The 24,333-nt window shown below is 58.3% G+C and overlaps 1 protein-coding gene across 8 annotated transcripts; it reads left to right on the top strand.

Moving 5' to 3' along the window:
- Positions 1–1,838: 1,838 nt before the first annotated feature.
- Positions 1,839–23,938, top strand: RAPGEF3 (Rap guanine nucleotide exchange factor 3). Of its 8 annotated transcripts, none has more exons than XM_082349370.1 (29): positions 1,839–2,113; positions 2,580–2,792; positions 8,740–8,793; positions 8,881–8,987; positions 9,198–9,319; positions 9,459–9,627; positions 10,240–10,324; positions 10,650–10,710; positions 10,821–10,897; positions 11,094–11,240; positions 11,791–11,903; positions 12,195–12,283; positions 12,589–12,667; positions 12,873–13,023; positions 13,101–13,183; positions 13,996–14,035; positions 14,857–14,952; positions 16,615–16,696; positions 16,983–17,129; positions 19,084–19,181; positions 19,631–19,756; positions 19,843–20,024; positions 20,289–20,379; positions 20,519–20,569; positions 21,509–21,596; positions 21,944–22,008; positions 22,440–22,494; positions 22,595–22,666; positions 23,518–23,938. In XM_082349370.1, exons 1-29 carry the CDS (start codon positions 2,108–2,110, stop codon positions 23,634–23,636), a joined length of 2,868 nt encoding a protein of 955 aa, XP_082205496.1. In that variant the 5' UTR covers positions 1,839–2,107; the 3' UTR covers positions 23,637–23,938. The 8 variants fall into 8 exon arrangements, with proteins under 8 accessions (XP_082205496.1, XP_082205495.1, XP_082205501.1 ...); XM_082349369.1 differs by having other exon boundaries at positions 13,996–14,053; XM_082349375.1 differs by lacking the exon at positions 14,857–14,952.
- Positions 23,939–24,333: the final 395 nt, after the last annotated feature.

The raw sequence follows: 24,333 nt of genomic DNA, 5'->3' as shown, positions 1-24,333 counted from the left end.
TAGTGGAAGGTCCAACTTGAATGACTTTCTTTGGATCTTTGTACCCTTGACCTTGGCAAGCTACTTGATACCTCTGAGCCTCATCTTCACCATCTGAAGTGGGAATGACAGTAGTACTACTTCATAGGGTGGTGGCAGAGATAGAATACCTGTGAAGCACTTGGAACAGTGCCAGGCACTTACAGGCTATTGTGGCCTGCTGAGAGGGACGCAGATGTCCTGCCTCACCCACTGGCTCCATTTCCACCTGCCCAAAGTAGGGGCAGATGAATAGGAAAGGAGGGACCCCTTTCTGACCCGACTGCCAGTCTCTGGAGACTCCCCTGCAAGGACTTCTAGACCAGGTCACTGGCACCAGAGACCTGAAATTTCAACTCACTCCCCCAGCCCCACTCCCTCTCTACTCTCTTCCCCATGGACACCTGTGACCCCAGCCTGTTATCCCTTCAAGCTGTTCTTCCTTCTTCCAAATTCCCCGAAACCTGAGTGGATGGGTTTGGTCTGGGGGCCAGATTTATTTTCGGGCTCCCCTCCTTCCCTGAGGGGGTCATTTAAAACTCCACTATCCTTTCTCAAAGTGGGAACCCAGCAGATTGGGGTATATGTTCAAAATATTGATTTTCCATTTCATGCCAATAGGACTGAATCTGAATTTGAGGGGGTGGAACTTACAATCTGATAAGCTCCTGGAAGGATTTTCAAAGACACATTAAAATTGATTTTAATCACAGTTAACCCCGCCCCCCCAAGAAAATAATCATCGGTGGAAGAGCAGGGGGCATGGATTGTTAGAGATATGTCTTCCTCTGTCCAGGCAGGCTCAGCAGCAAAGGAAAAGGGACACAGGTGGGGCAAAAAGGGTGTGAGTCCTAGAAAGCCGGGGGCGAGGCGTGTGACTCCTTCGAAAACCCTCGGTGACGTCCTGAGCAGTTACGGCGCCGGCGCCGGCGCCGGGGGAGCTGCTGTCCCGGAGCCACTGTCTCTCCGCGGACTCAGAAGCAGGAGTGGGGCGAAGAGGGGGCGCTGGGCCAGCAGCGCGGCGGTGGGAACTGAGGCCCGGGGAGGCGGTGGCTCTCCACACAGAGCCCGCCTAGGACTCTGGAATCCAGAGCTCGGCCTTCACCCGCCGGGGGCGCGGCCTTCTAGCCCCGCTCCTCTGGGATCTCAGCCCCACCTCCGGCGCCCACAGTCCCCGCGCGCCGTCCTTCCTCTCCAGCCTCAGTGTCCCCACCCGCGGCGGGTGTCTGTGTGTGCAGGGCGGGGAGAAGGGGGCGGACGGGGTGTGTGCACAGAAGCGCGGCGGTGGGAGGCTCGGCAGCGGGATTCCCTGCGGAAAAACGGCCCCATCCCTCCCCCGGCCTGTTCGAGACCCTGAACCGAAACAGGAGGCAGGAGGCCCCCGGCCGGCCGGGAAGCGGCCCCAGCCCGGATTTCCCTCCCGGGTGGGGCCGCAATGACTCACCCCCTTCCCCCTTCCCCCGGTTTCCTTGTTTGCATTTCTCCTCCCGGCCACGTGGCGGCCGGTGTAGCGGCCCGCAGCCCCTAGCCCGACACCCCCGCCGCCGCGGCCCCGGCTCGCAATCCAAGGCCGCTCCCGCCCGCCGGGGTTTCTCGGGGCCCGGGCTCCCGCCGGCTCGGCACCCTGGGCTCGGGACTCCGCCCCCCGCCCGTGCCCGCCCCATTCCCTACTGTAAGGCCTGGCGCGTCCTCCCCGCCCTCCCGGTCCGTCCCGGGAAGGGAAGAGGGCGGGCCGCGCAGGGGGTGTGACAGCTCCCGGCCGGACCAGTGCCAGCTGCAGCCTCGCTTCAGCGCCCGGTGCCAGCTGGCTCTTTCGTCTGGGACGGAGGGGAGGCTCGGGGCTCCTTGTCGCTGGGGGTGGGGGAACGCCCCCCCAAGCCCCCAGCTTTCCCCCCACCCAAGAGGAGCCTCTCAACCCAGCCTGGCTCGGGCTGCCCTGGCAGCGGGTCCGGCTAGGAATTGGCCTGCTCACTTCGCCTGGGACTTACAACAGGGGCTCGCTGTTGGCGTGGGGAGGGGGGGCGGGGGTCTCCCGTCACCCCCAGCCTTTTGCTAGAGGCTGCACGGCTGTGCGAGCTTGAGGAGGAACATGAAGGTGGGTAAGGTGGGGTTGGGGGGGAGGAGGAGCAGGAGAGGAAGCTGACACGGTCGGGGAGTTGGGGTGGGAGAGAGAGGCTTGGTCAGGGGTGAGGAAGGTGGAGAAACGAATGGTTTGAGCTGAAGCTGCATTTCTGGGGGATCCAGAGTCCATAGTCTCATACCGGGAGTTGGTGGAGATCCCTGCAGGGCCATGGGCGGTGGGGTGGGGCAGAATTCCCCAGAAGACCGGGAAGAAGGACCTGATCTCTGGGGTGCCAGCTGGAGACCCCTAAGTGCGCCAGACCGGCAGGCCCCAGTGAAGGTCTTCCTGTCCCTCCCCCGGCTCCTGGCAGGGATGCAGCACCTCCGCCTGACCAGTCCAGAGGACTCTAAGGAAGTGGTTCTGCCTGGGGCAGTTGTGCCTTGGTCCAGCTGCCCCAGGCCCGGCCTCATGGCTGTCTGCCTTCCTCTTCCCGTCACAGGTGGGCTGGCCAGGTGAAAGCCGCTGGCAGGTGGGCCTGGCCGTGGAGGACAGCTCAGTTCTGGGGGCGCCGCCGGTGGGAGGGCTCCCGGACGTGGTGCCGGAGGGGACGCTGCTCAGCATGGTGTTGAGGAGGATGCATCGGTCCCGAAGCTGCTCCTACCAGCTGCTTCTTGAGCACCAGCGCCCCAGCTGCATCCAGGGGCTTCGCTGGGTGAGTGCCCATCCCCTGCCGGGGCCAGGCACCAGGGCTGGAGGGGGCCCTGATTGGAAGAACAGGCATGCTGCTGGTGGCCCAGCTTGCTCTGGGGGCATGAGGGGGACAGCTGGGGTGGACAGTAGGTCAGGCAGCTTGGCTGCAGCGTGCGGGTGGCTCACACAGCCGCACTGCGTGTGCACGTGGTGCCGAAGTCCCCCCATTCAGGCATGAGGGGAGGGGTAAAGGGATTTGTCATTTAGTTGTCACCTCTGTGTACCTTGAGTTACGTGCTTGTGTGTTCTCCAGGTGGTGGTGGGAGGCATGTATGAAATACTGGGGGCCAGGTCAAGTGGGGGGGGGTGAGGTAAGCTTGGTTACTGTGTTTTAAACATCACCGTGACAACATTCTCCTTTAGTGAGGGCTGAACTGCATCGAGTCTGCTTTTGGATCTTGGGGTGAGGTGGTCATGTGAACATTGCTTGGCATCTGGCTTTGAGGGGCTCAGGGGAGAATTCTGAGAAGTTTGGAGGCTCTGAGATGAACGGAGCTCCCTTTGCCGGTGAAGAATCTTTCTGGAGCTGCAAGAATGAAGGAGAGAGAAAGGGTGTGGGGGAAGGATGTGGGGGGGCTGGGGGGGGCAGGATAAAGTTTGCAGGATCCAAATCAGCAGAGAAGCTCTCCCCAGCCACCCAGACTTAATAGGTTCTTCATCTGAGATTGGTGTGTCTATTACTTGTGCCCAGCCCGGGTGGAGGTGAGTGCGGGGAGAGTGCTTGGGCAAAGGGGCGGAGAGAAAGCAGGACTTGGGAGAGCTCCTCTCTTATCAGCAAATCCCTTTCAGTAGAATGACCACCACTTTCTGCCTCCTTCCTCCTATCTCACCCAACCACCATTTATATTTACCAAAATATGAAGCTGGGTTGAGAAAACTGAAGCCCACCAAGGTGATGGGGTCCTCCTTGCAATGGGAATCGGGAGGAGAATCTAGGTGTCAGTCCCCAGCTCTCCCCCAACCCCTGCCTCCCTGGGTCTTCCTGACAAGGGGCCCCATGGGCCTGGGTCCTGTTCCAGATGACGCTCTGGAGGGGGCAGGGGAGCTGGGTTCCCTCTGGGCTTCGCTCTCTGCCCCCCTCACCCCCCAGGTCACTGGCAGTAGCTACTGCTTGGAGCCAGTGGGCTGGAACCCTCCCTCCCTCCTTCCCTCTCAGGCTATAATTACTTGTGCATTTCCTGTCCCCTTCCCAGCTTGTAGAGGCAAGGTGGGGAGTGGGGGGAAGGTCAGGTGCCAGGACAATGAGGTCACTGGAGGATCCCCTGGGACCCAAAGTCTGGGAGGGGTTGGAGGAGGCCGCCAGGCTGTCTCCTGGCTCCCCCAGTCCCCCAGAATTGAAGGGCTGGTATGCATGGGGAGGCCGGAAGAGTGAGGGTGAGGGTTAGTGGAGTAAAAAATGGGGTCAGGGGCACAGAAACAAGGCCCCTCCCCTGCCAGGTATGTGTGGATGTTGGTGATTAGAGGGAACTTAGATTTTTAGGGCTAGAGGCAGGGCACATCCTCTCCTGAGGACCATCTCTGGGGAGTGGGGGGTGGGGGTGAGGTGCTTTCAGCCCATTGCGTCTGTGTTAAGAGACTCTGGGTACCTGTGAGCTATACCTCTCTTCTCTGGATGATGCCTTTGGCTGAGGAGGGGCTCATTTGAGGGAACAAGTACCCGGCAGGGAGCGTGCACACAGAGGGTGAAGGGTGGATGTTGAAAGGAGGTGGGGCCCAGAGTCCCAGGAGGACAGGGCTGGGATTTATTCAGGCCATGCCCCCTTCTTAGAAAATCAAGGGGGAAACCCATCAACCTCCTGAGGTCTGAAGAGAGCACTTTCTGTTCCTACTAGACCAGGACAAGAGAAAATGAAAGCAGGTTACAGCAGGAGGGCCTGAGGTTAGATGCAGAAAGGACTTACCAACCACGGCAAAGCTGATGCTGGAATAGGATGGAAGAACATCTCCTTTGGAAAACATGACGGGGAGATGAGATCTTGTCTTATGTCCGGGAGCCTACAGAGGGACCAATCTGTCTAGAGGCAGGGACAAGATCAGGATGACCTCTGGTGGGTCCTACCAGCTCAGAGAAGCCTGGGATGCTTCTCTTCGAGTGACTGATTTGGGGAAGGTGGCTCTGTTCTCTAACTCAGAAAACATGCTTTCATCCAACCTGTCCAAATCATGGTAGTAGCTAATCGTTGTGTAGTATTCCTATCCCAGGCGCTATTATGAGCTTTACTTTGTCATATCAAATAATCTCACAACAGCCCTGTGAGATAGCTACTAATGCCATCATCTCATTCTATAGATGCGAAAGCAGAAGCACAGAGAGGCTAAATGACAGGTCTAGGGTTACACAGCTGCTAAGGGACAAAGCTGGGTTTTGGTCCTAGGCCATCTGGCTGCAGAGTTCAAGCTCATAGTGTATTTTCTATTGCTGCAGATGGTGACACTGACACCCCAAAACATCACCCCCACTCAAGCATCCTTTCCCAGTCCCATCATACACAGCCCTGGCCTGAGACCCTAGCTGTGGCCTAAGGGAACTGGTCTGATGGGTCCCAACACGGCTGTCTGGCTCTGTGCCTGCCCCGCCAGTGCGACTCTGACCCTCAGTGCCGGGGGTGGGGCAGGCCATGGTGCTGCGGCCGGGGGAGCTAGCTAGGACCTCCTCTTCCACCCTGAGTCCTTCGTGTCCAGACACGAGAGGAGGCGGTGGGCGAGGGCCTTCACCCCTGCCATACCAGCCACTGCTTTCCAGCTGAGAACCCTGTAAGCTGACACTCAGGGTTATCAGATCAGGGACAGGGTCAGCGGAAGTACAACATTTCTTGCACTGTGTCCAGATGACAGGTGCCCAGCATGAAATAATAATGTTACATCAAGTTACTTAACACTGACCAAGTAGTTACTACAGAGCAGGCACGGCTTCGAATGCTTCATGTTATTAATTCGTTTGATCCTCAGAATTACCCTGTGGGATAGGTACTAGTATCATCAGCCCCACGTGACAGATGAGGAAGCTGAAGCACCGAGAGGTTTATAAGCAGCCCAAGGTCACACAACCAGCTGGTAATGGGGAACCAAGATTTGAACCCAGGTGCCTGGCTCTGGAGCCCACACGCCTGCCTGCTGCTCCGGAATAGCACCTCCACCCTGATGCTAGGAGGTCCTGGTGCACGGGAACATGGCAGGGGGCCAGAGAGACTATGATGAAAAACCTATGGAACTTTGTCTAACCCAGTATTTTCCAAACTTCCTTGCCCATGGAACATTCCTGAGGGCAGGATTCACCTCTATCATCTCTGCTTTCACGGCGCACGGTGGGGGAAGCACAGGGCCGCGGAGGCACCGTGGGATATGGTAGGGCTTGGTGGCTGAGAACATGGGCTTTGGAATCAGAGAGGCACAGTGTGAATTCTGCTGCTCCTATTCACCAGCTTACAGGGCAGGTTATGTAACCTCTGAGCCTCCTTTTCTCTAGCTGTGAAATAGGAGACAAACACCTATTTCAGGGTCAGCGTTGGTAGAGTTATTCAGTAGGATCTTCAATTTCTAAGCAGTTGTGTGGCTCTGGGCAAGTTGCTTCATGTCTCTGGGCTCCTGCTTTCCTCGCAAAATAAGAAGGATGCCTTCAGGTCCCTTCCTCAGCTCTGATGGGCCGGAGCCCCCAGCTTCTGAGCCTCGTGCACATCCCCTGGGGCAGGACAGGAAGTGGTTTAAACAAGGCCTGAGGATCTGAGATCTGAGTCTTGACCAGCCTGACCACATGACCAGGCACCTCCCCTCCTGATGTGCCCTCCGGGGTCACAATAATACCAGGAAGGGAGTGTGTGTGGGAGCCGGGGTCGCGGGCACCGAAGGGACTCGGGGCAGGGACTGGGGCCACCTGGGCACTCTGACATGCACAACAAGTCATTAGCACTCGGTACTGTTTGTTCCAACACGGGGGGGCTGGCTGGGTAGAATTCCTGCCCTTCCTCCTTCCTTGGCTCCTCCTCCTCCTCCTCCTCATTTCCTGTCACTAAGTCTCCAGGGCTATGTCTGGCACTAGGATGGGCCCCATGACCGGGTCAGGGATACCTATGGGACACCTAGCGACTTCCGCCCGGCATTGGGCCAGGCACCTACGCACGCCAGACCTCAAGCCTCTGCCTGGCACACAGTGGGAAGATGCTGGGACCAGGGGAGGGGACTGTGGCCCCAGGCCTGGTCGTACCCTAGCTCCCCAGCCAGGTCCTCTTCAGGCCCTGTGTGCGGATGGGAAAGCAGCAGAGAGAAGCGGGACGGGAGAGGAAACAGGCAGGTGTGGTGGGTGGAGTGAGACCGAGAATGTGAGCACTTCTGGTAGGAACTTGAGTTTATCTGTGGCTGTATGGCTGTGTGTCTGAGTTACAAGGGCACTTCACCTCTAGACTTTTGTTTCTTCCTAAGTCAGGGAGGACAGACAATACCTGCTCTGCCTACGTCCCATCTGATCCTATTCTGTATGAGATCAGCTGAAATCACGGAGGTAGACATTCTTTGTAAACTTCAAGTGCTGCCTTCGGGACGGCTCATAGAGAGTAGGGCATCCTGTCCAGAGGTGTCCACAAATTCCAGTTCTCAGGTGGTAGGAAAAGAGGGGCATGAGAGGCTTTCATGGCCGACATCCCAGGGCACGCAGGCCCAGGAGTCCCAGATGCCCAGTTGATGCCAAGGGCAGGGAAACCTCGCTCACCAATGATTTGTACGTAAACCCCGTCTTCCAGAGCTGTCCTGTGTGCTACCAAGACTGACTCACTCTTACAGGGTTAGGGAATAGCAGCCGCAGCATCTCGGAGAGGAAATGGGCTTTCCAGCAGGCAGCCCGCCCTGTGCTTCGCAGATGAGTAATAATAACTAACACGTATATACAACTCTATGTATATGCCGGGCAGTGCTTTAAACATGTGATCTCTATTAACTCACATAATTCTTCCTAAAGCCTGAATTGTTGTTATGAATGTTTTATAGATTTATAGGCAGGGAGAGGTTAAATCATATGTTCAGGGTCACGCTGCTAGTAAACAGAGGAGCAGGGATTTGAATCCAGGAGTCGGCTCCAGGGTTTGTATTTTTAACTACCAGTCTGCACCGAGGTCCACAGAGGGCAGGAGTTTTGCCCACGGCCCTGTGACTGGGGACTGACCCTGGCTTGGGAGCAGGCCTTGGGACTCCAGGCCTCCCGAGCTGCTCACTTTCTGGCCTCTCCCTGGCCTTCTTTTTTTTTTTAATTTTTTAGCAATTTCATGTATCTTTATTTATTTTATTTATTTATGGCTGTGTTGGGTCTTCGTTTCTGTGTGAGGGCTTTCTCTAGTTGTGGCAAGCGGGGGCCACTCTTCATCGCGGTGCGCGGGCCTCTCACCATCGCGGCCTCTCTTGTTGCGGAGCACAGGCTCCAGACGCGCAGGCTCAGTAGTTGTGGCTCACGGGCCTAGTTGCTCCGCGGCATGTGGGATCTTCCCAGACCAGGACTCGAACCCGTGTCTCCTGCATTGGCAGGCAGATTCTCAACCACTGCGCCACCAGGGAAGCCCTCCCTGGCCTTCTTATCTCATGTCCTCATGCCCCGCCCCCCCAGCTCCACTGTGCCCCTTCCCTACACGGTGCAGTTTACCTGGGAACCTGGGCACACCTGGGCCCTGAGTAAGCAGAACTGGGGTCTCATCTGTGGGGATGCACCGCTGGGGTCAGGAAGGAAGACAAGGGTCTGGTGATAGGGCAGCAGGGCGGGCATGAGGCAGATGCCTGGCATATGGGGCGTGCTCAGTGAGTATTTGTTGAAAGCTAAGTGGACGCCTGGAGTCGGGGACTGAGCAGGGGCTGGGAGTGATGGGGGTGGGCACCTGAGAGCTGGGTTTAAAGGCCTGGCACTAACACTCAAACCCTCCCACTGCCCTCAGACGCCACTCACCAACAGCGAGGAGTCCCTGGATTTCAGCGTGAGCCTCGAGCAGGTACAAGCCATGAGGGGTGGAGCTGGGAGCGGGCAGCACAGCCAGGGGTTCAGGGCCTGAGCCAGCTGTGCCTCTCCCGGCTCCTAGGCCTCCACGGAGCGGGTGCTTAGGGCTGGGAAGCAGCTGCATCGGCATCTCCTGGCCACCTGCCCCAACCTCATCCGAGACCGCAAGTACCACCTCAGACTCCACCGGTGAGTGGTGGCCTCGGCTACCTCCTCGCCCACCCCCTCCAAACCCTCCCCACCCACTGTTTTCTTTCCCTTTCACTCTGTCCAGGCACCTGGGCCCAGCCCTGCTTCTAGACTAGGAAGGTGCCTTTCAGATGGAGTGTCCCTCCCTCTCGCCTCTCCCGTCCTGCCATTTGAGTCTCCTTCCTCTTCCCTGTCCCCTTCCCCTCCCAGGCAATGCTGCTCTGGCCGGGAACTGGTGGATGGGATCTTGGCCCTGGGGCTGGGGGTCCATTCCCGGAGCCAAGTCGTGGGAATCTGCCAGGTGCTGCTGGATGAAGGTGCCCTCTGTCATGGTGAGCCCTAGCCCTGGGTGGGTGCCCGGGGCTGGGCAGTCCTGGGGAGCAGGCCTCCGGTGGACATTGCAGCGGGGGCCTCATACCCACGTGGCCTCAATTTCCTCTCCTCCCCCACGCCTGGGCCTCTGCCCCCCAGTGAAACACGACTGGGCCTTCCAGGATCGAGATACCCAATTCTACCGTTTCCCCGGGTCGGAGCCAGAGCCTGCAGGCATCCACGAGCTGGAGGAGGAGTTGGCTGAGGCTCTGGCCTTGCTCTCCCAGCGGGGGCCTGACGCCCTGCTCACGGTGGCGCTTCGAAAGCCGTAAGTCGGGCGCCTTGCGTCTCGCGGCCCTGCTCTCGGACTCGGTAATTTCTCTTTCCCCTCTGAGGGGGTGGTCCCTTACTTTTTGTGGAGGGAAGGGACCCTGGCTGGACCAGAGGCCTGAGCTCTGGTCTGCATTCCGCCATGGACTTGCTGTGTGATCTCGAGCCCTCCTTCCCCCTCTGAACCCGGTCCTTCCTCTGTAACTGAGGCTGTGGGGCACGTGGCCTCCGAAGACCCTGCCCACTCTGCGATGCAGAGAGACGGAGGGCTTTGGAATCCGCCGGCAGGTCTGCGTTCAAATTCCAGTTCCACTGGCTACTGGCTCGGTGACCTTGGGCCTCTCCATGCCAGCTTCTTCTTCTGTCAAAGGATAACAATACCCACGTCATGGGGTCGTCGTTGAGGGTGGAATGAAGTAATGCGTGTAAAGCGCTTGGCCCAGTGGCTGGCACACAGTGTGCTCCCGGTAAAGGCTGGCCCGTTACTGATAAACAGCCGCTGCTGGGGCACCGGCTGGCCCAGGCCCGAGCTTGGTGGACGCGGTGACTCCCCACTCTTGGCCTTGGGCCCACAGTTCATCACTTCTTCCCCGCCTTCCTGTGCCCGCAGCCCCGGGCAGCGCACAGACGAGGAGCTGGACCTCATCTTTGAGGAACTGCTGCACATCAAGGCCGTGGCCCACCTCTCCAACTCGGTCAGCCCCCCGGCCCAGCCCTACCCTCCCCACCCCCAGCCTCCCTTCCCTGTGACCACTGCTGGGTCCGAAGACATTCCCCTCCCCTTCTGCCTGTGGCTGGGAAGCTTCAGTCTAATTTCTTGCCCCCTGGCATCCTTATCTGAAAGTCCTTCTGCCGCTCTTTGCCCAGTTCTTCCCCTTGCTTTGTCTCCTGCTGAATCCCAGGTCACCCGACCTAACTACATCTCTGTCCCCTGAGCACTTGGGGCTTTGGACCTAACCTCCTCACATGGCCCCTCTTCCCCTGAACTCACCTCATTGACCTGCCTCTCCCCGCCCACAGGTGAAGCGGGAATTAGCGGCAGTTCTGCTCTTTGAACCACACAGCAAGGCAGGGACCGTGTGTAAGTCAGACGGGATGGGAAACTGGGCACCAGGGACCTGGACATGGGCGGAGGCCACAGGGAAGAAGCGGTGGGTCTCTGGGGGCATGTCTGATCTGTGCTTCTCTCAGTGTTCAGCCAGGGGGACAAGGGTACCTCATGGTACATAATCTGGAAGGGATCTGTCAATGTGGTGACCCACGGCAAGGTGAGTCTTCCCTCCCTGCCCAGCCCCCTGGGGTGTAACTGCTCTCTGGTCCTTGACCTCACGGGCAGTGCCTTTAAGAGACCCAAGGCTGCCGATCTCCCAGGTCTCCTCCTGCTTTGGTGGCTCTGTCCGCCGTGGGTCTGTCCCGGCGAGGGCTGGGCGGCTGGGCTGGGCTGTGACTCAGGCCTGGCTGCAGGGCCTGGTGACCACACTGCATGAGGGAGACGACTTTGGGCAGCTGGCTCTGGTGAACGATGCACCCCGGGCAGCTACCATCATCCTGCGAGAAGACAACTGTCATTTTCTTCGCGTGGACAAGCAGGACTTCAACCGTATCATCAAGGTGCCATTGCTGGGGGTGGGGAAGGCAGGGGACATGGCAGCGACACGTCTCTGGAGAAGTGGTGTGGGGCAAAGAGTAAAGACCAGAGAGAGCCTTTAAGGATCAAGGAGAGGTCGAGGGTGGAGAAGCTCGGGGTGATGGCTGCAGGTGGCAGCGTAGCCCTGGGTGTGTGAGGGGGTGCAGAGCATGGTGAGGAGGTTCATCGAGCCCTGGGGACCCTGGCTCGGGTGGGAGACCAGGGGGGTGGGATTACAGAGGGTTAGGGGTCTAGGGTGCAAGGGGATGCAGCATAACGGAGAGTGAGATCCATGGAGGGAGCCCTGGGCAGGATGGGGTGGAGGAGGGGCTCAGGCTGGGTGATGGGCAGGGGTGGGAGTGGGGGTAAAAACCAAGGTCATGGGCACTGAATGGAGTGGGAGAAGGGCTGCGGGTCCCTGTGGGAGCCTTGTGGGGTTCAGGGTTTGGAATGGGGGAGGGAGAGGGAGAAGCTCTAGGGTGGGGAAAGGAGTCATGGTGTATGTTGAGCACTGGGTGTTGGCTTGTTCTGCAGGATGTGGAAGCAAAGACCATGAGGCTGGAGGAACATGGCAAAGTGGTGTTGGTGCTGGAGAGAACCTCTCAGGGCACTGGCCCTTCTCGTCCCCCAACCCCAGGCAGGAACCGGTAACCTACCCACCGTGCTCCCTCTCCATACCATCTCTCTTGCCCACCTTCTCTCCTTCCATTTCCCAGGCTTTACTCCCTTCCCCGTGTCATACCCCTGCCCTCTGGCCACCTGGGGGTGGAGAGGCTTCCAGGGACTAAGAGGCATCCCCTGAGTTGGTCCCCCCTCCACCCCAAGGTGAGAGAGGGCTGGCAAATAGGGAGGAGTGATTTGATTGATTATTGATGTCTGCCCCGGCTGTGGGAAGGGGAGTCGTGGCATAAGTGCTATGGACTGGCTGCTTCTGCTAGGTATATAGTGATGTCTGGCACCCCGGAGAAGATCCTAGAGCTTCTGTTGGAGGCCATGCGGCCTGATTCCAGTGCTCATGACCCAACAGGTAGGGGCAGGAGACACCCTGACTGCTCTCTGACTCATTGGGTGGTCAGCACAGCATGGGAGAGGGCCAGGCACCCTGCCGTCTGACCTCATCGGGTGCTAGTTTGGTCCATTTGGTCAGTTGGTGGGAAGTTTGCGTTCCTGTGTTCTTGGCTTGGGTGGGAAGTGCAGTGACAGGGATTGGGCATCTCTGGTCCCTTGTCCGTGGTGGGATTGGGGAAAGGGATGCTCCAGCTGTGCATATACTTGTGCTCAGTAGACTTGACCGCTGAAGCCCCCCACCTGTCCCCTGTCCCTGCCCTACAGAGACATTCCTCAGCGACTTCCTCCTGACCCACAGTGTCTTCATGCCCACTGCCCAGCTTTGCGCTGCCCTCCTGCACCAATATCCTTCCAGCCCCAGGGGATGAGGATGGTGTGTGGAGTGGGGAGAAGCAATCCCTCGTATCATGGCTGTGCCGAACCCTCCAAAGTGCCAGCATCATGCCAGGCCCAGCTTGTGCGTGGGGTCTGGGCATCCTGCCCCTCCCTTGCCCAAGGTGTGGTGGGTGGTCTGGTTGGATGTTGTGGTTCCCTTGACTGGTGCCCACTTTCCACGCGGAGCCCGCGGGAGGCAGCGAGCAGGAGGGCAGCACCTACATCTGCAACAAGAGACAACAGATCCTGCGGCTGGTCAGCCAGTGGGTGGCCCTGTACGGCCCCGTGCTCCACACCGACACTGTGGCCACCAGCTTCCTCCAGGTACCTGGGAGTGAGGCAGGGCTGGACCGGGCTGCCGGGGCGGACATGGAATCTCAGTGAACCTTGGCTCCTCCCAGAAACTGTCAGACCTGGTGAGCAGGGATGCCCGGCTTAGCAACCTGCTGCGGGAGCAGTGGCCAGAGAGGCGGCGACACCACAGGTGATGCTTTGGCTCAACTTAACTCGTCACCTGCGGGACGGGCAGCGCAGTGGGGATGGAGAGCACCGCCTCTGGGGTCAAACACGCGGCTTCTTAAATCCAGGCTGCACCCCTGTAACTATGCCGCCCTGAGCCCATTACCCTCACCCCCCCACCCCCTAGGGCTTCAGCTCTTGTCTGTAACGCTGGGAGAATTCCTACCGCGCGTTGCACCTGAAGAGTGCAGCTCAGGTCACGCTGTGCTCACCTGTCTAGTCTTGCTCATTTCAATTAGTGTTCTTACCAGTCCCCTTGCCGCTCACCCTCCCATCACGTGCTCCTCCATGCTCATGCAGCCCACAGTCATTCGTGTGTCATCCTTCTAGCCCCAGCACACCTGCTGTGCTCACTGCCTCCTAATTAGTGCCAAGCACCCTTGGTGCCAGCTCCTGCCGGCCCGCCCGGTCAATTTCCTAGCGTTTACCTCGCCCTCCCAGACCTTCCCGCCCTCCCAGGCATCCCATGGGGTCAGCTGAGGTCCAGGGAGAGCTTCTGTGCAGGCTGCCTGCCCTGACACCGCGTCCCTTTCTCCCTTGAGCTCTCTTTCCCTCCCTTGCTGACCTGGGAAAATCACAGGATCCAGGGGCTGGATTTCAAGTCTTGCCTGTCTCACCAAATCTTTGATCCTCACCAGATCTGCAAACCTCTGAGCCTCTGGTGAGGGCGGGTAGAATCCAGAGCCCGTGTCGTCCTCTCTGCTCTTGACCCCATGTCATCCTGCCTGCAGTGGGCCCTGCCCGCCAGTCTCACCTCCCTTCTCTCTTGCTCCACAGGTTGGAAAATGGCTGTGGGAACGCATCTCCGCAGATGAAGGTGTCTGCCCCGAATGAGGTCCTCTCGCTTCTGCGGGGCCCCAGCTGTCCCCACTCCTCCAGGGACCACCGGGCCCCTCCTTCGGCCCCTACCCAAGGGGCTCTGCGTGGGAAGCCCCCGTCCCCTGTCGGCCCCAGGCACATCCTTGGGTCTGGGATAGGTGTTCATGGAGCTCGGGCTTCATGTGGCGCTGGGGCCAGGCCCTGCAGGGAGACACAGAGGTCTAAGGTCACTGCTCCCCCCGCCCCCACCAAGCCAAGGGGCTTTTATTCCATCTGGGAGGTGATTCATGCTCACGGTTAGAGCCAGTTAGCAGTTCCCACCTGGGAGGTGAGGGGTGGTGCCTGGGGGTAGCCTTGGAAGCCCAGGGGTTCCTGGGGACCAGTGCAGGGAGCCCAGAGGAAGGCAGGCTGAGATCCCAGTGCCATTCCCAGCAGTGGGCTAGCGGGGGGAAACAGGAGGAAGAGCCGTGACTGGCACGAGATTTGAGGAATTGGGTGGAAAGGGCTGGGAAGGTAAGTTGGGGCTGGCTGGGGGGCTCATTCATTGGGAGTAACACCCAGATGCCTCACCTGGGCCTGCAGTGCCCAGCTGCTTCTCCCACCTCATCCTGCTCCCCCCTCCTCCTCGCAGGCTCCTTTTCGGCTAAAGGTGAAGCTCAGCCCCTCCTCAGTCTCCTGCCCTTACCTGCTGGCCCCTCTCCCACCGGCTCCCCTCCAAGGTGTCCTCTATGGTTTTCCTCAAAGCATTATCCCAGTGGAATTGTTTTCTTTGTTTGTCTACTTGCTTATTGTCTGTTGGTGTCTGTCATGTCCCACTAGAATGCCCGCGTGAAGGGCCTTGACCTCTGTCTCCCCAGCCTGTGGTTGCCACTCAGGGAACGGCTGGCGGGCACTGCGCTAGGTGCTGAGGATGCGGTAGGGGGCTGGGGGAGCCACCCTGGCCTCGAGGGGCTGGCAGTGAAGCGAGGGACGGGGCTGCAGAACAATCTCATGCTGTATAAGGGCAAAGACAGGGGACTCTGGAGACAGGAAGGGGAGGGCTGACTCCGGGTCAGGGTCAGGGAGAAGTGACCGCTGGGGCTGAGAGCAGCAGGGAGTGAGGGTGGAGGGAGAAGAGACTGCAGGAGGGTGTGAGGGGGGAGGGAGCCCACCTCCTAATGGAGCCTGGAGGAGAGGGGAGAGGCGGGCAGGGGCCAGAGCAGGTGGGGCCGCCCCCCCGTGGGCCACGGGCCAAAGGGGCCTGGCCTTTGTCCCCAGAGCAGTGTGAGCCATTGAAGGTATCTGAGCCAAGGATTGACAAGGTCAGATTTGTATACTGAATAGGTCAGCTGAGGAACCTGCGCTTTATCCAGTAGACAATGATGGCCTGGGAGCCGTGATAGGAAGCTTAATCTGGCCCTGGTCAGGCAGATGGGAGTGGGAGAGAGGGAGGCACCCGAGAGGTGAGGCTGGCGGAGAATGCCGTTTTAGTAGATAATGAGTGAGGCAACACACGGGCTGGTGGACCCTGGGGTTGGCCTGGGCTGGGGAGGGGGGCACACGGAGACCCCAGAACTAGATGACATGCCGTGGGGAAGCGGGGAGTGGGCAGCAGGAGCCATGAGCCCAGGGGAATGGTCGAAGAGTAGCCTGGGAAGTGGGATGAGGGATCCGAGGGGTGTGTTGAGTTTGGGGTGATGGAGCACAGACACGGGAGGATCCAGGAGGCATTTGAGACCAGGGCTTGGAAGAAAATTCAGTGCTCAGTGGTATGGTTTTTAGAGTCTTCCATCTGCGGGGGTGGGGTGGAGTGGGAGGGTGCGTGAGGCTGGGAGGAGCTCGGAGGGGAGTGCAGAGATCTGGAAATCCAGGGAAGAACCATGAACCAAGGTCCGAACCTGATCTGCCACCTTCAGAGCAGGTAGAGAGTCAGTACAAGAGTTGGAAAGAGTGGTCGGTGGGCAGAGGAGCTGTGTGAGGGAGGCCTCTGGACAGCGGGGGCTCCCCAACAGCCCACTGTGGTGGGACCATGGAGGAAGGGTTGTGGGGTGACAGGGCAGCTGACACAGTTGAGTGCTGGTGGACAAGAGCGCGGTGTGTGTGTGTGTGGGGCGCAGGCGACAGGTTAGGATTCCAGCTGGGCCACTTAGCAGCTGTGTTGCTTTGGGTATGTTACTTAACCTCTCTGAGCCTCACTGATCTCATCTATAAAATGGGGATAATAATATTTTGTCCAAGGGCTTTTGTGACTATTTAGATACTTAAAATATGTCTGTACTTAGCCTGGCATGTAGCAAATAGCAAATGGTAGCTGAAGGAGGAAAAGACCGAGATCAACAGCTGAGGTGTGTTCGTATTAGAGCAATTCTGGACCCATCTGGTAGAGGGGTAACACACATGTAGAGGGGCACAGACTTTGCTCTGTCTCCTCCAGGAGCCTCAGTCCCCAGCGCCTTACCTGGCCCAGATTCATGGGACAAGCAGAGCCCGAGGGTGGTGTGCGTGCCCCGCGGGTCCCCTGCTCCTGGTGACAGAGGCCCCTCCCCGTCCCAGCATGCTCTCCTGTGTCCTCCCGGCCTTACTTTCTCTCCCTCTCAGGCGCGGAACATGCCTGTTTGGCTCCCCAGCCAGGATGAACCTCTCCCCAGCAGCAACTGTGCCATCCGAGTCGGGGACAAAGGTTGGTGGTCTGTCCGAGCCAGTCAGTGCATAGCTCGAACCCTACTGTCATCACCCTTGACCTTGGGGCGCCTGGCCGAGGGTGGCATGCCGTGCTCCTTGGGGTCTCTGTTCCAGGCTCCCCCTCTCCTTGGCTCAGGGCCTCCCACCCACCCAGGCTACTCCGTAACACCCTTGCCCGCCTCCTCGGGACCCTCCCTCCGCTGCAGTTGCTGCCCTCTCCCTCCTGGGGTGGGGAGACCAAGCAGCCCCCCCCCCCCCACAGCTCAGCCAGCCTTCCTCTCCAGTCCCCTATGACATCTGCCGGCCGGACCACTCGGTGCTGACCCTGCAGCTGCCTGTGACGGCCTCAGTGAGAGAGGTGATGGCGGCGCTGGCCCAGGAGGACGGCTGGACTAAGGGGCAGGTGCTGGTGAAGGTGAACTCTGCGGGCGGTGAGTTGTGTCTCTGGGTAGGGTGGCCCCAAGGGAGGGGACCCCCTCAGAGCCGTGCCCATCCCCCGAATTAAGATTATCATCATCTTTATTATCTTTATCATGTTAATGATGGTTAGCATTTATTGGGAGGTTTATTACATCTCTTCAAAGTGCTTTGCATGTGGTGCTGAAGAGCGTGAACTCTGGAACCTGCTGCCTGCATTTGACTTCTGCCCTTTGGCTCCCTCCTCTCTGTCCCTGGGCAGGATGCTTAATCTCTCTGTGCTCTGTTTCATCATCTGTAAAATGGGGATGAAAAGAGTGCCTGCTTCATAAAGGAATTGTGAGGATAAATGAGCTAATCTATAAAAGTGTTTAGAATGGTGTCTGACCCATAGTCAGCACTACATTATTATCTGTTATTACATAGCTACTGCTACATCATTATCATGCTTACATATTTATGTAATCCTAATAACAATCTTATGAGACAGGTATTTTGATCCTATTTTCAGACAAGGAAACTTAAGCTCAAAGGGGTGCAGTGATTTTCCCAAGTTCACACAGTGAGAGCGTCAACAGCCTTTGAATTCGGGTAGCTGCTCATTTAGTCTGTAGTCATCTTTGAGGGTCAGCTGTGGGCCAGCAGTGTGTTAGGAGGTAGAGGTACCATGGCAGGTAAGACAGAGCAGCTTGATGGTTAAGAGCCTAGACTGTGGACTCCCAGATCTGAGCTGGAATCCCAGACCCCACTGCTTACTAGCTGTGTGATCCTGGGCAAGTTGTTTAACCTCTGTGAACTTCGGTTTCCTCGTCTGTCGAATGAGCGCTGTAACTGTACCTATCCCATCGGACTGCTGTGGCTATTAAATAAGCTACTGTGTTTAAAGCTGTTAGCACGGGACCCAGCATAAAGTTGGTGCTCGGAATACGGCAACATGAGGATTATTAAGACCTGCCTTCGGAGAACTTGGGACATTAAAACCCACTGTTGTCCATGAAGGACACAGCCCAGGTCTGACAGCTGGAGCCCAGGGTAGGCAGCTGGGTATCCAGAGAACAATGGCAAGGAATGGCAGGGAGACTGGCAAAGCCTCCTTCCTTCAGGAAGTGGGGAGAGAGGATGAGGTCACCTGTGCCTATGTGCTGCTCTGGGAAGCACTGCCCTCTGGTGGCTACCTGGAAAGTTGCAGTTGTCCTAAGCCAGTGTTTATTGAGACCCTACGTGCCTGTGCTCTGTTCAGAGCACTGATCCTTTTGATTGACACCGATGTCAGTAATCAGTATTTTATTACAAACTCCATAATATGTGTATATTTGCTTGTAAGTCACATACATATATTCCTACCCTAATGTTACGTGATCATAACACAACACACAAAATAGAAATGCAAAACAGGTGAGAAAAATCAGTAAAGTGAAAGAGCTAATGTTTTTTCCTGGACACGCGGATGGTCTTGCGTACCTTACTTTGGAGGCTGATGGTCTAGGGACTGGAGGCTCAAACATGACTAAAAACACGGTCTCAGTCCACAAGAGCTGATGAAAATCCGCACAAAGATTTCTGCAGGGCATTTCCCTATTTTCAAAGGGCCTATATATGTATCATATATTTATAGCCACTGTTTATATTTATATCAATGATTTCATTTGACTTGTGAGTAGTCAGGGCAAATCTTAGTGCCTCCATTTGACAAAGGAGGAAGCTGAGGCTCACTGAGGCTCCAGCGTTGCCCAGCGTCAGCCTGTCTCACTGAGACTCCCCTTTCATCGTCCTTGGGCCGTGCTGCCCTGTGTGTGTGCATGCGTGGGCGTGCGCACCTGTGTATTTAGCACACCTGCCCAGGACTCCAACCCTGCTACTGGGAGAAGAGACCTCCCAGCCTCCTAAACGGGGCCTCCACCCTGCCTCCGGTTGCTCGCTGGCCTCCCTCTCTGTCCCCGCCCAGCACAGCCTCTGCTCTCTTTGCAGACGCCGTTGGCCTGCAGCCAGATGCCCGTGGTGTGGCCACATCCCTGGGGCTCAACGAGCGGCTCTTTGTTGTCAGCCCTCAGGAAGTGCACAAGCTGGTAGGGACAGGCGGGGCGCCAGGGCCTGGGGAGGAGCTGAGTTTTGGGGGTGGTAGGAGTGGGTGCTAGGAGAGGGTCACACGAAGAAGACGGGGAGGGCTGGCTCTGGCTGCTGCTGGGCCTTAAGGAAGAAGAGGAAGGAGTTGGCCTCAGCCAATGGGGAAAGTCCCCAGGTTGGGGGAGGGGAGAACTGGTTGGGAGCTCTCAAGGGGGAAGAGGGAGACCTGCCCCATCAGGGCTTCCCCAGAGAACAGGCACCCTACAAGGAGGGGTCCCAGCATTGGGGAGCTGTCTGGGACATGCCTCCTTGGGAAGCCCCTCCATCAGATGCCCCTCCAGCCCCTGCCCTCCCTGGCATTCCTCCGACCCTGGGCACAGAGGCTCCTCCCACCCAGCACCTTTCCCCCGGATTCCCCAGGCAGCCCCCCTGAGCACTCTCCCACCTGCAGACCCCACACCCTGAGCAGCTGGGGCCCACCGTGGGCTCTGCAGAGGGGCTGGACCTGGTGAGCACCAAGGACCTGGCGGGCCAGCTGACGGACCACGACTGGAGCCTCTTCAACAGCATCCACCAGGTACAGGGGCAGAGCGGAGGGGAGGGGGCCGGCGATGTGGGCTCCCCACCTGCCATGCGCTGACCTCTCATGCTGCCCCCGCCCAGGTGGAGCTGATCCACTACGTGCTGGGCCCCCAGCCCCTGCGGGACGTCACCACCGCCAACCTGGAGCGCTTCATGCGCCGCTTCAATGAGCTGCAGTACTGGGTGGCCACAGAGCTGTGTCTGTGCCCTGTGCCCGGCCTGCGGGCCCAGCTGCTCAGGAAGTTCATCAAGCTGGCCGCCCAGTGAGTGCCTGTGGGCTGGGTGGGCTGGGTGGTGGAGTCCTGAGGCTGCCTTTACTTAAATGCCCGATCCATGGTCAGGGAGTTGCCAAATCTGCCACCCCCATGCTTCCCTGGGTCCCCTGGAGCCTCTGCCTCCCCACCCTGTCCGGCCCCAGTGCCCGCAGGGGCAGCGCTGGCCTGGCCTGGCGCTGGGCCCCAGGCCGGCTGTTGTATGGGTGCGGGGCTTTGCACGTGGCTGAGGGTCTCTTGGTCTTCTGTTCACAGCCTCAAGGAGCAAAAGAATCTCAATTCCTTCTTTGCCATCATGTTTGGCCTCAGCAACTCGGCCATCAGCCGCCTGGCCCAGACCTGGGAGGTGGGTTCCATCTGCCGAGGCAGGCCAGGGCCTTCCCACCCCGGTCCTGAGTCAGGCCCCTGCCCGTTCTGGGGGTCCTTTTTGGGGATGGTGCTCCCACCCCAGAGCAGTGACAGCCCCGCCTGCCTCTCCTTCACAGAGGCTGCCCCACAAAGTCCGGAAGCTCTACTCGGCTCTCGAGAGGCTGCTGGTGAGTGCTGGGCCCCGGCTCCTCCCTCCAGAAACCCCGATTCTTGGCTCCCTTGCAGCCTCTCTGCCTGTCCTTGTCTACTTCTCTGGTTTCCAGCCCTGGGTCAGGGCCTGGCTCCCTTTGGCCTGTGAGTTTGGGGTGCTGGCTGAGGAACAGGTGTTTAGCATGATGGGGGGCTCTGCATAGTGTGCTATATCCCTCAGTATGTGTGTTGGGGGGATGGCATTTGCTGTGGCTATGAGGTCCTGCATGAGGGCAGTGTCTGGCCCTGGGGTCTGAGGTGCCAGGGGACCACTGGGGGATGCCGGTTTCCAGCTGACCTGCCTCAGGGCTCAGGAAGCAAGTCCTGACCCCAGCTCCCACGGTGTTCTGGGGCCTGTCAATGGCCCCTCAGGAGACTCAAGGAGCCCATGTGCCAGCCTAGGCCAAAAGATGAGGAAGGAATTGAGGAGTTGAGCCCTCCACTGCCAGGAACTGTTAGGGGGGCCGGTTTGAAAGGTTTGACAGTATTCAGGGGAGAGCTAGTGCAGGGTGCTTTCATCAGCAAGGCTCTAAGACGCTTGAGGAAAAAATTCTCCTGGGGCTCAAGAGGTTCAAAGGAATTTACCCACTAGAGAGAGGGAGAGGGAGAAACAGGGACAGAAAAGAGAGTTTTCCATGAAACCTCAGGGCCCCTGTGATAATGGCCATGACGTGTCCTTGGGGTTTAATCAGAGGCCAGGAAGCCACATCATGCAGACTGGCAGTCACAGCTCCAGGCCCCCTCCCGCCTCCGCAGAGCCTGCCTTGGTGAGATCTGGGGCCGTGAGGAAGCTGAGCTCCAAGGGGAGGGGTGCACAGCCTCTCCTTGGGACAGTGGGCATTTGGTTACGCTGTGGCACGTGGTGGGTTATGGTGTATGGGACCTTCCCTCTCTCACTGTGGCTTCTTCCCTCTCAGGACCCCTCATGGAACCACCGTGTGTACCGTCTGGCCCTCACCAAGCTCTCCCCTCCCCTCATCCCCTTCATGCCCCTTCTTCTCAAAGGTAAGAGGACCAGTATCCACCTCCCTGTCTTCATCCCATCCATTCCTGCCCCTGTGTGTCCATCCGACCTGCTGAGTGATTCCAGTGTGCTGATGCCCTGGGGGACACAAAGAGGAACTAGGAGTTCACAGGGTAGAAGCAGAGTTAAGACATGCAGACATTAGATGGCCGATGATACGAGGCCTAAGAGATACAAGGAAATCGCTCCAGGAGGTTAGTGGGGAGGAAGAGGGCCATGTGGGGGATGGACAGGCCCGAGCCTCCCTGTTATTGGCCCCTCACCTTTCCTTGGCTGCTGGAAGGGGAAGGAGTTTGGGGGCCTATGAGCAAAGCCCATCTCTTTGCAGACATGACCTTCATCCATGAGGGAAATCACACACTGGTAGAGAATCTCATCAACTTTGAGAAGATGGTGAGTCCGAGGAGAGTGGGTGCCTGACACTGGAATGGGTTGCAGGCTATGACGATGGCCTTGGAAGGGGTCAGGGATGGGGTGAGAGATGGTCTAAAGTTGTTCTCAATAATATAAATATGAATTCTTCCTTTAAAATAGCCATTACTCCATTGCATGCCCTCGTGAGGGTCTGGTCTCCGCTGGGGAGTGCTGGGGTGACAGCCTCAACTATCTCGCTCTTCAACCAGAGCCCCCTCCCGTCTAAGCCCTCCCTCACCTCTGTTCTTCCCAACGCCTGGTCCCCGCTGGGTCTCTGGGTGAGCTGGGGCACAGCAGACAGGACCCCGTCTCCTACAGCCACTAGTTCCTACGAGCACTTCAGCTGTCCCCCAGGCCACACCAGGGTCCCGTTCCTCACACCGGGTCTCATGTCCCTGCTTGGCCCACAGAGAATGATGGCCAGAGCTGCGAGGATGCTGCACCACTGCAGAAGCCACAGCAGCGGTGAGAGGGCGGGTTCCCCGGGTGGGTGCCCCTGAGCGATGTCCCCTTCAAGGCACCGGCTTGGTCCTGTCTCGCTGACTCCCCTCCTCTCACCCGCCAGTGCCTCTGTCACCGCTTAGAAGCCGAGTCTCCCACCTGCACGAGGACAGCCAGGCGACCAGGATTTCCATGTGTAAGTGCGGGCAGGGGTGGGTGTTGACAAGTTGGCCATGGCTGGCATTTACAGGCACGTGCATACATGATGCTGATAACGCTTCACGACACCTCTATGAGGCAGGTAGAATGCTATCCTAACTTAAAGATGTGCGAACAGGCTGGAGCCTTGAAGAAACCTGTGGAAGCCACAGAGTTAGATAGAGCTGGGACCCAGGGACTCTTACTCCAGATCTGCGTTCTTGTAATTGGCCTTCAGTTGCGTGAAATGGGATTAATTGTAATCCACAGTTCATACCACACTGTCATCATTATTTTAATTTATGTATGTATATTCTGATGATACGATGGGCACCTCTGGACCCAAGCCAAATATGAACACGTTGACAATAACTTCCATCTCCCTAGTGGTGTTCCTCTCTCCCGTCCTCTTGCCCCTCCCGCCCAGGGAAGCCACTCTTCTGAATTTTGAGTTACTCATTTTCTTGTTTTTTAAAATAGCTTTATTATATATATGTATGATAAAATATATATACACACACGCACATACATATACATCTTTTAAATGCCTCATATATACATGACAACAAAATATTCTTTACTTTTAGTTGTTTTTGAACTTAGTAAAAGGGGTATTAAACTGTATGCAACTGGGGGGGCCTGTTTTCTCCAGCCTGTGCCCTTGACCACCATGCTATTCTGCCCCAGCAGGGGGGCGGGGTGTCTTCTAGATTGGCCGTGGGAAGTGGCAGGCTCAGTGGCGGAGGGCAGGGAGGCTGATTCGCTTCTTGGAGGAGGAGGGGTGGGCTCTACAAAGTGCGCGGTGCACCCCCCCCCCGACCACCCCTCCCCCTCTCTCCCCCCACTTAGGCTCAGAGCAGTCCCTGAGCACCCGGAGTCCAGCCAGCACCTGGGCTTACGTCCAGCAGCTGAAGGTCATCGACAACCAGCGGGAACTGTCCCGCCTCTCCCGGGAGCTGGAGCCGTGAGGAGGGGCTGGGCTGCAGCAGGCACTGGCCGCCAGGAGAGCCAGGGCGAGCCGGGCCAGGAGGCCCACGGGCTGGCCGCGCCAGGCAGGGGCTCTCCGCGGACTGAACTTGAGGCCCTGGAGTGGGCGGCACGGAGGCAGCCGTCCCCTTGATGACTGGCGGCCAAGGAGGACCTCGGAATGGAATGAGCCGGGGCCCAAGGCCAAGGAATGGGGGACAGAGAGGCCCTGGAGTGGGTGGGAGAGCGGAGCGCAGCCTCTGTGTGTTCAATAGAGAGCTCTCCGCACCGGGTCTTTTCCAGATTCCATGCCTCTCGGCTTTGTTGTCCGGCCATCGCCAGGCCCCTGGGGTGTGTTTCCGCAGTGGACCGAGTGTCTGCCTGTGTGTGGCATGTGTGTGGCAGGGGCAGGCCCGCTGCCCGGGGAGGCGGGGAGGCGGGGAGGCAGGGAAGGGTGGGGGCCCGCGCTGCTTTTCTTTCCACGGCCTGTGCGATAAACAGCTGGGTGTGGTCGGGGCTGTTTGTCCGGGAGCGGTGGTCCCTGAGGAGCCTTATTGTTACCCTAAGCGGACAGAGAGGCTGTGTTCTCTGGCCAGCCCCGGGGGGTGTGGCAGGGAGGGCCGAGCCCTGCCCCCTGCCCAGGATGGTCTCTGGGACCCTGCAGGGCTCCAAGGCTGACTGCGTCCAGACCCCAGCCCC

The sequence above is a fragment of the Balaenoptera borealis genome (assembly GCF_965194805.1).
Source record: "Balaenoptera borealis genome assembly, chromosome: 13".
Lineage (NCBI taxonomy): Eukaryota > Metazoa > Chordata > Mammalia > Artiodactyla > Balaenopteridae > Balaenoptera > Balaenoptera borealis.
This window is presented reverse-complemented; position numbering and strand designations above follow the sequence as displayed.

What these genes read in the sequence shown, in the direction of transcription:
- RAPGEF3 (XM_082349368.1), top strand. An exon ending in ATGTGGTGACCCACGGCAAG is followed by an intron (nt 10,898 to 11,093) that starts GTGAGTCTTCCC and finishes GCCTGGCTGCAG; the next exon opens with GGCCTGGTGACCACACTGCA. An exon ending in CCAACCCCAGGCAGGAACCG is followed by an intron (nt 11,904 to 12,194) that starts GTAACCTACCCA and finishes TGCTTCTGCTAG; the next exon opens with GTATATAGTGATGTCTGGCA.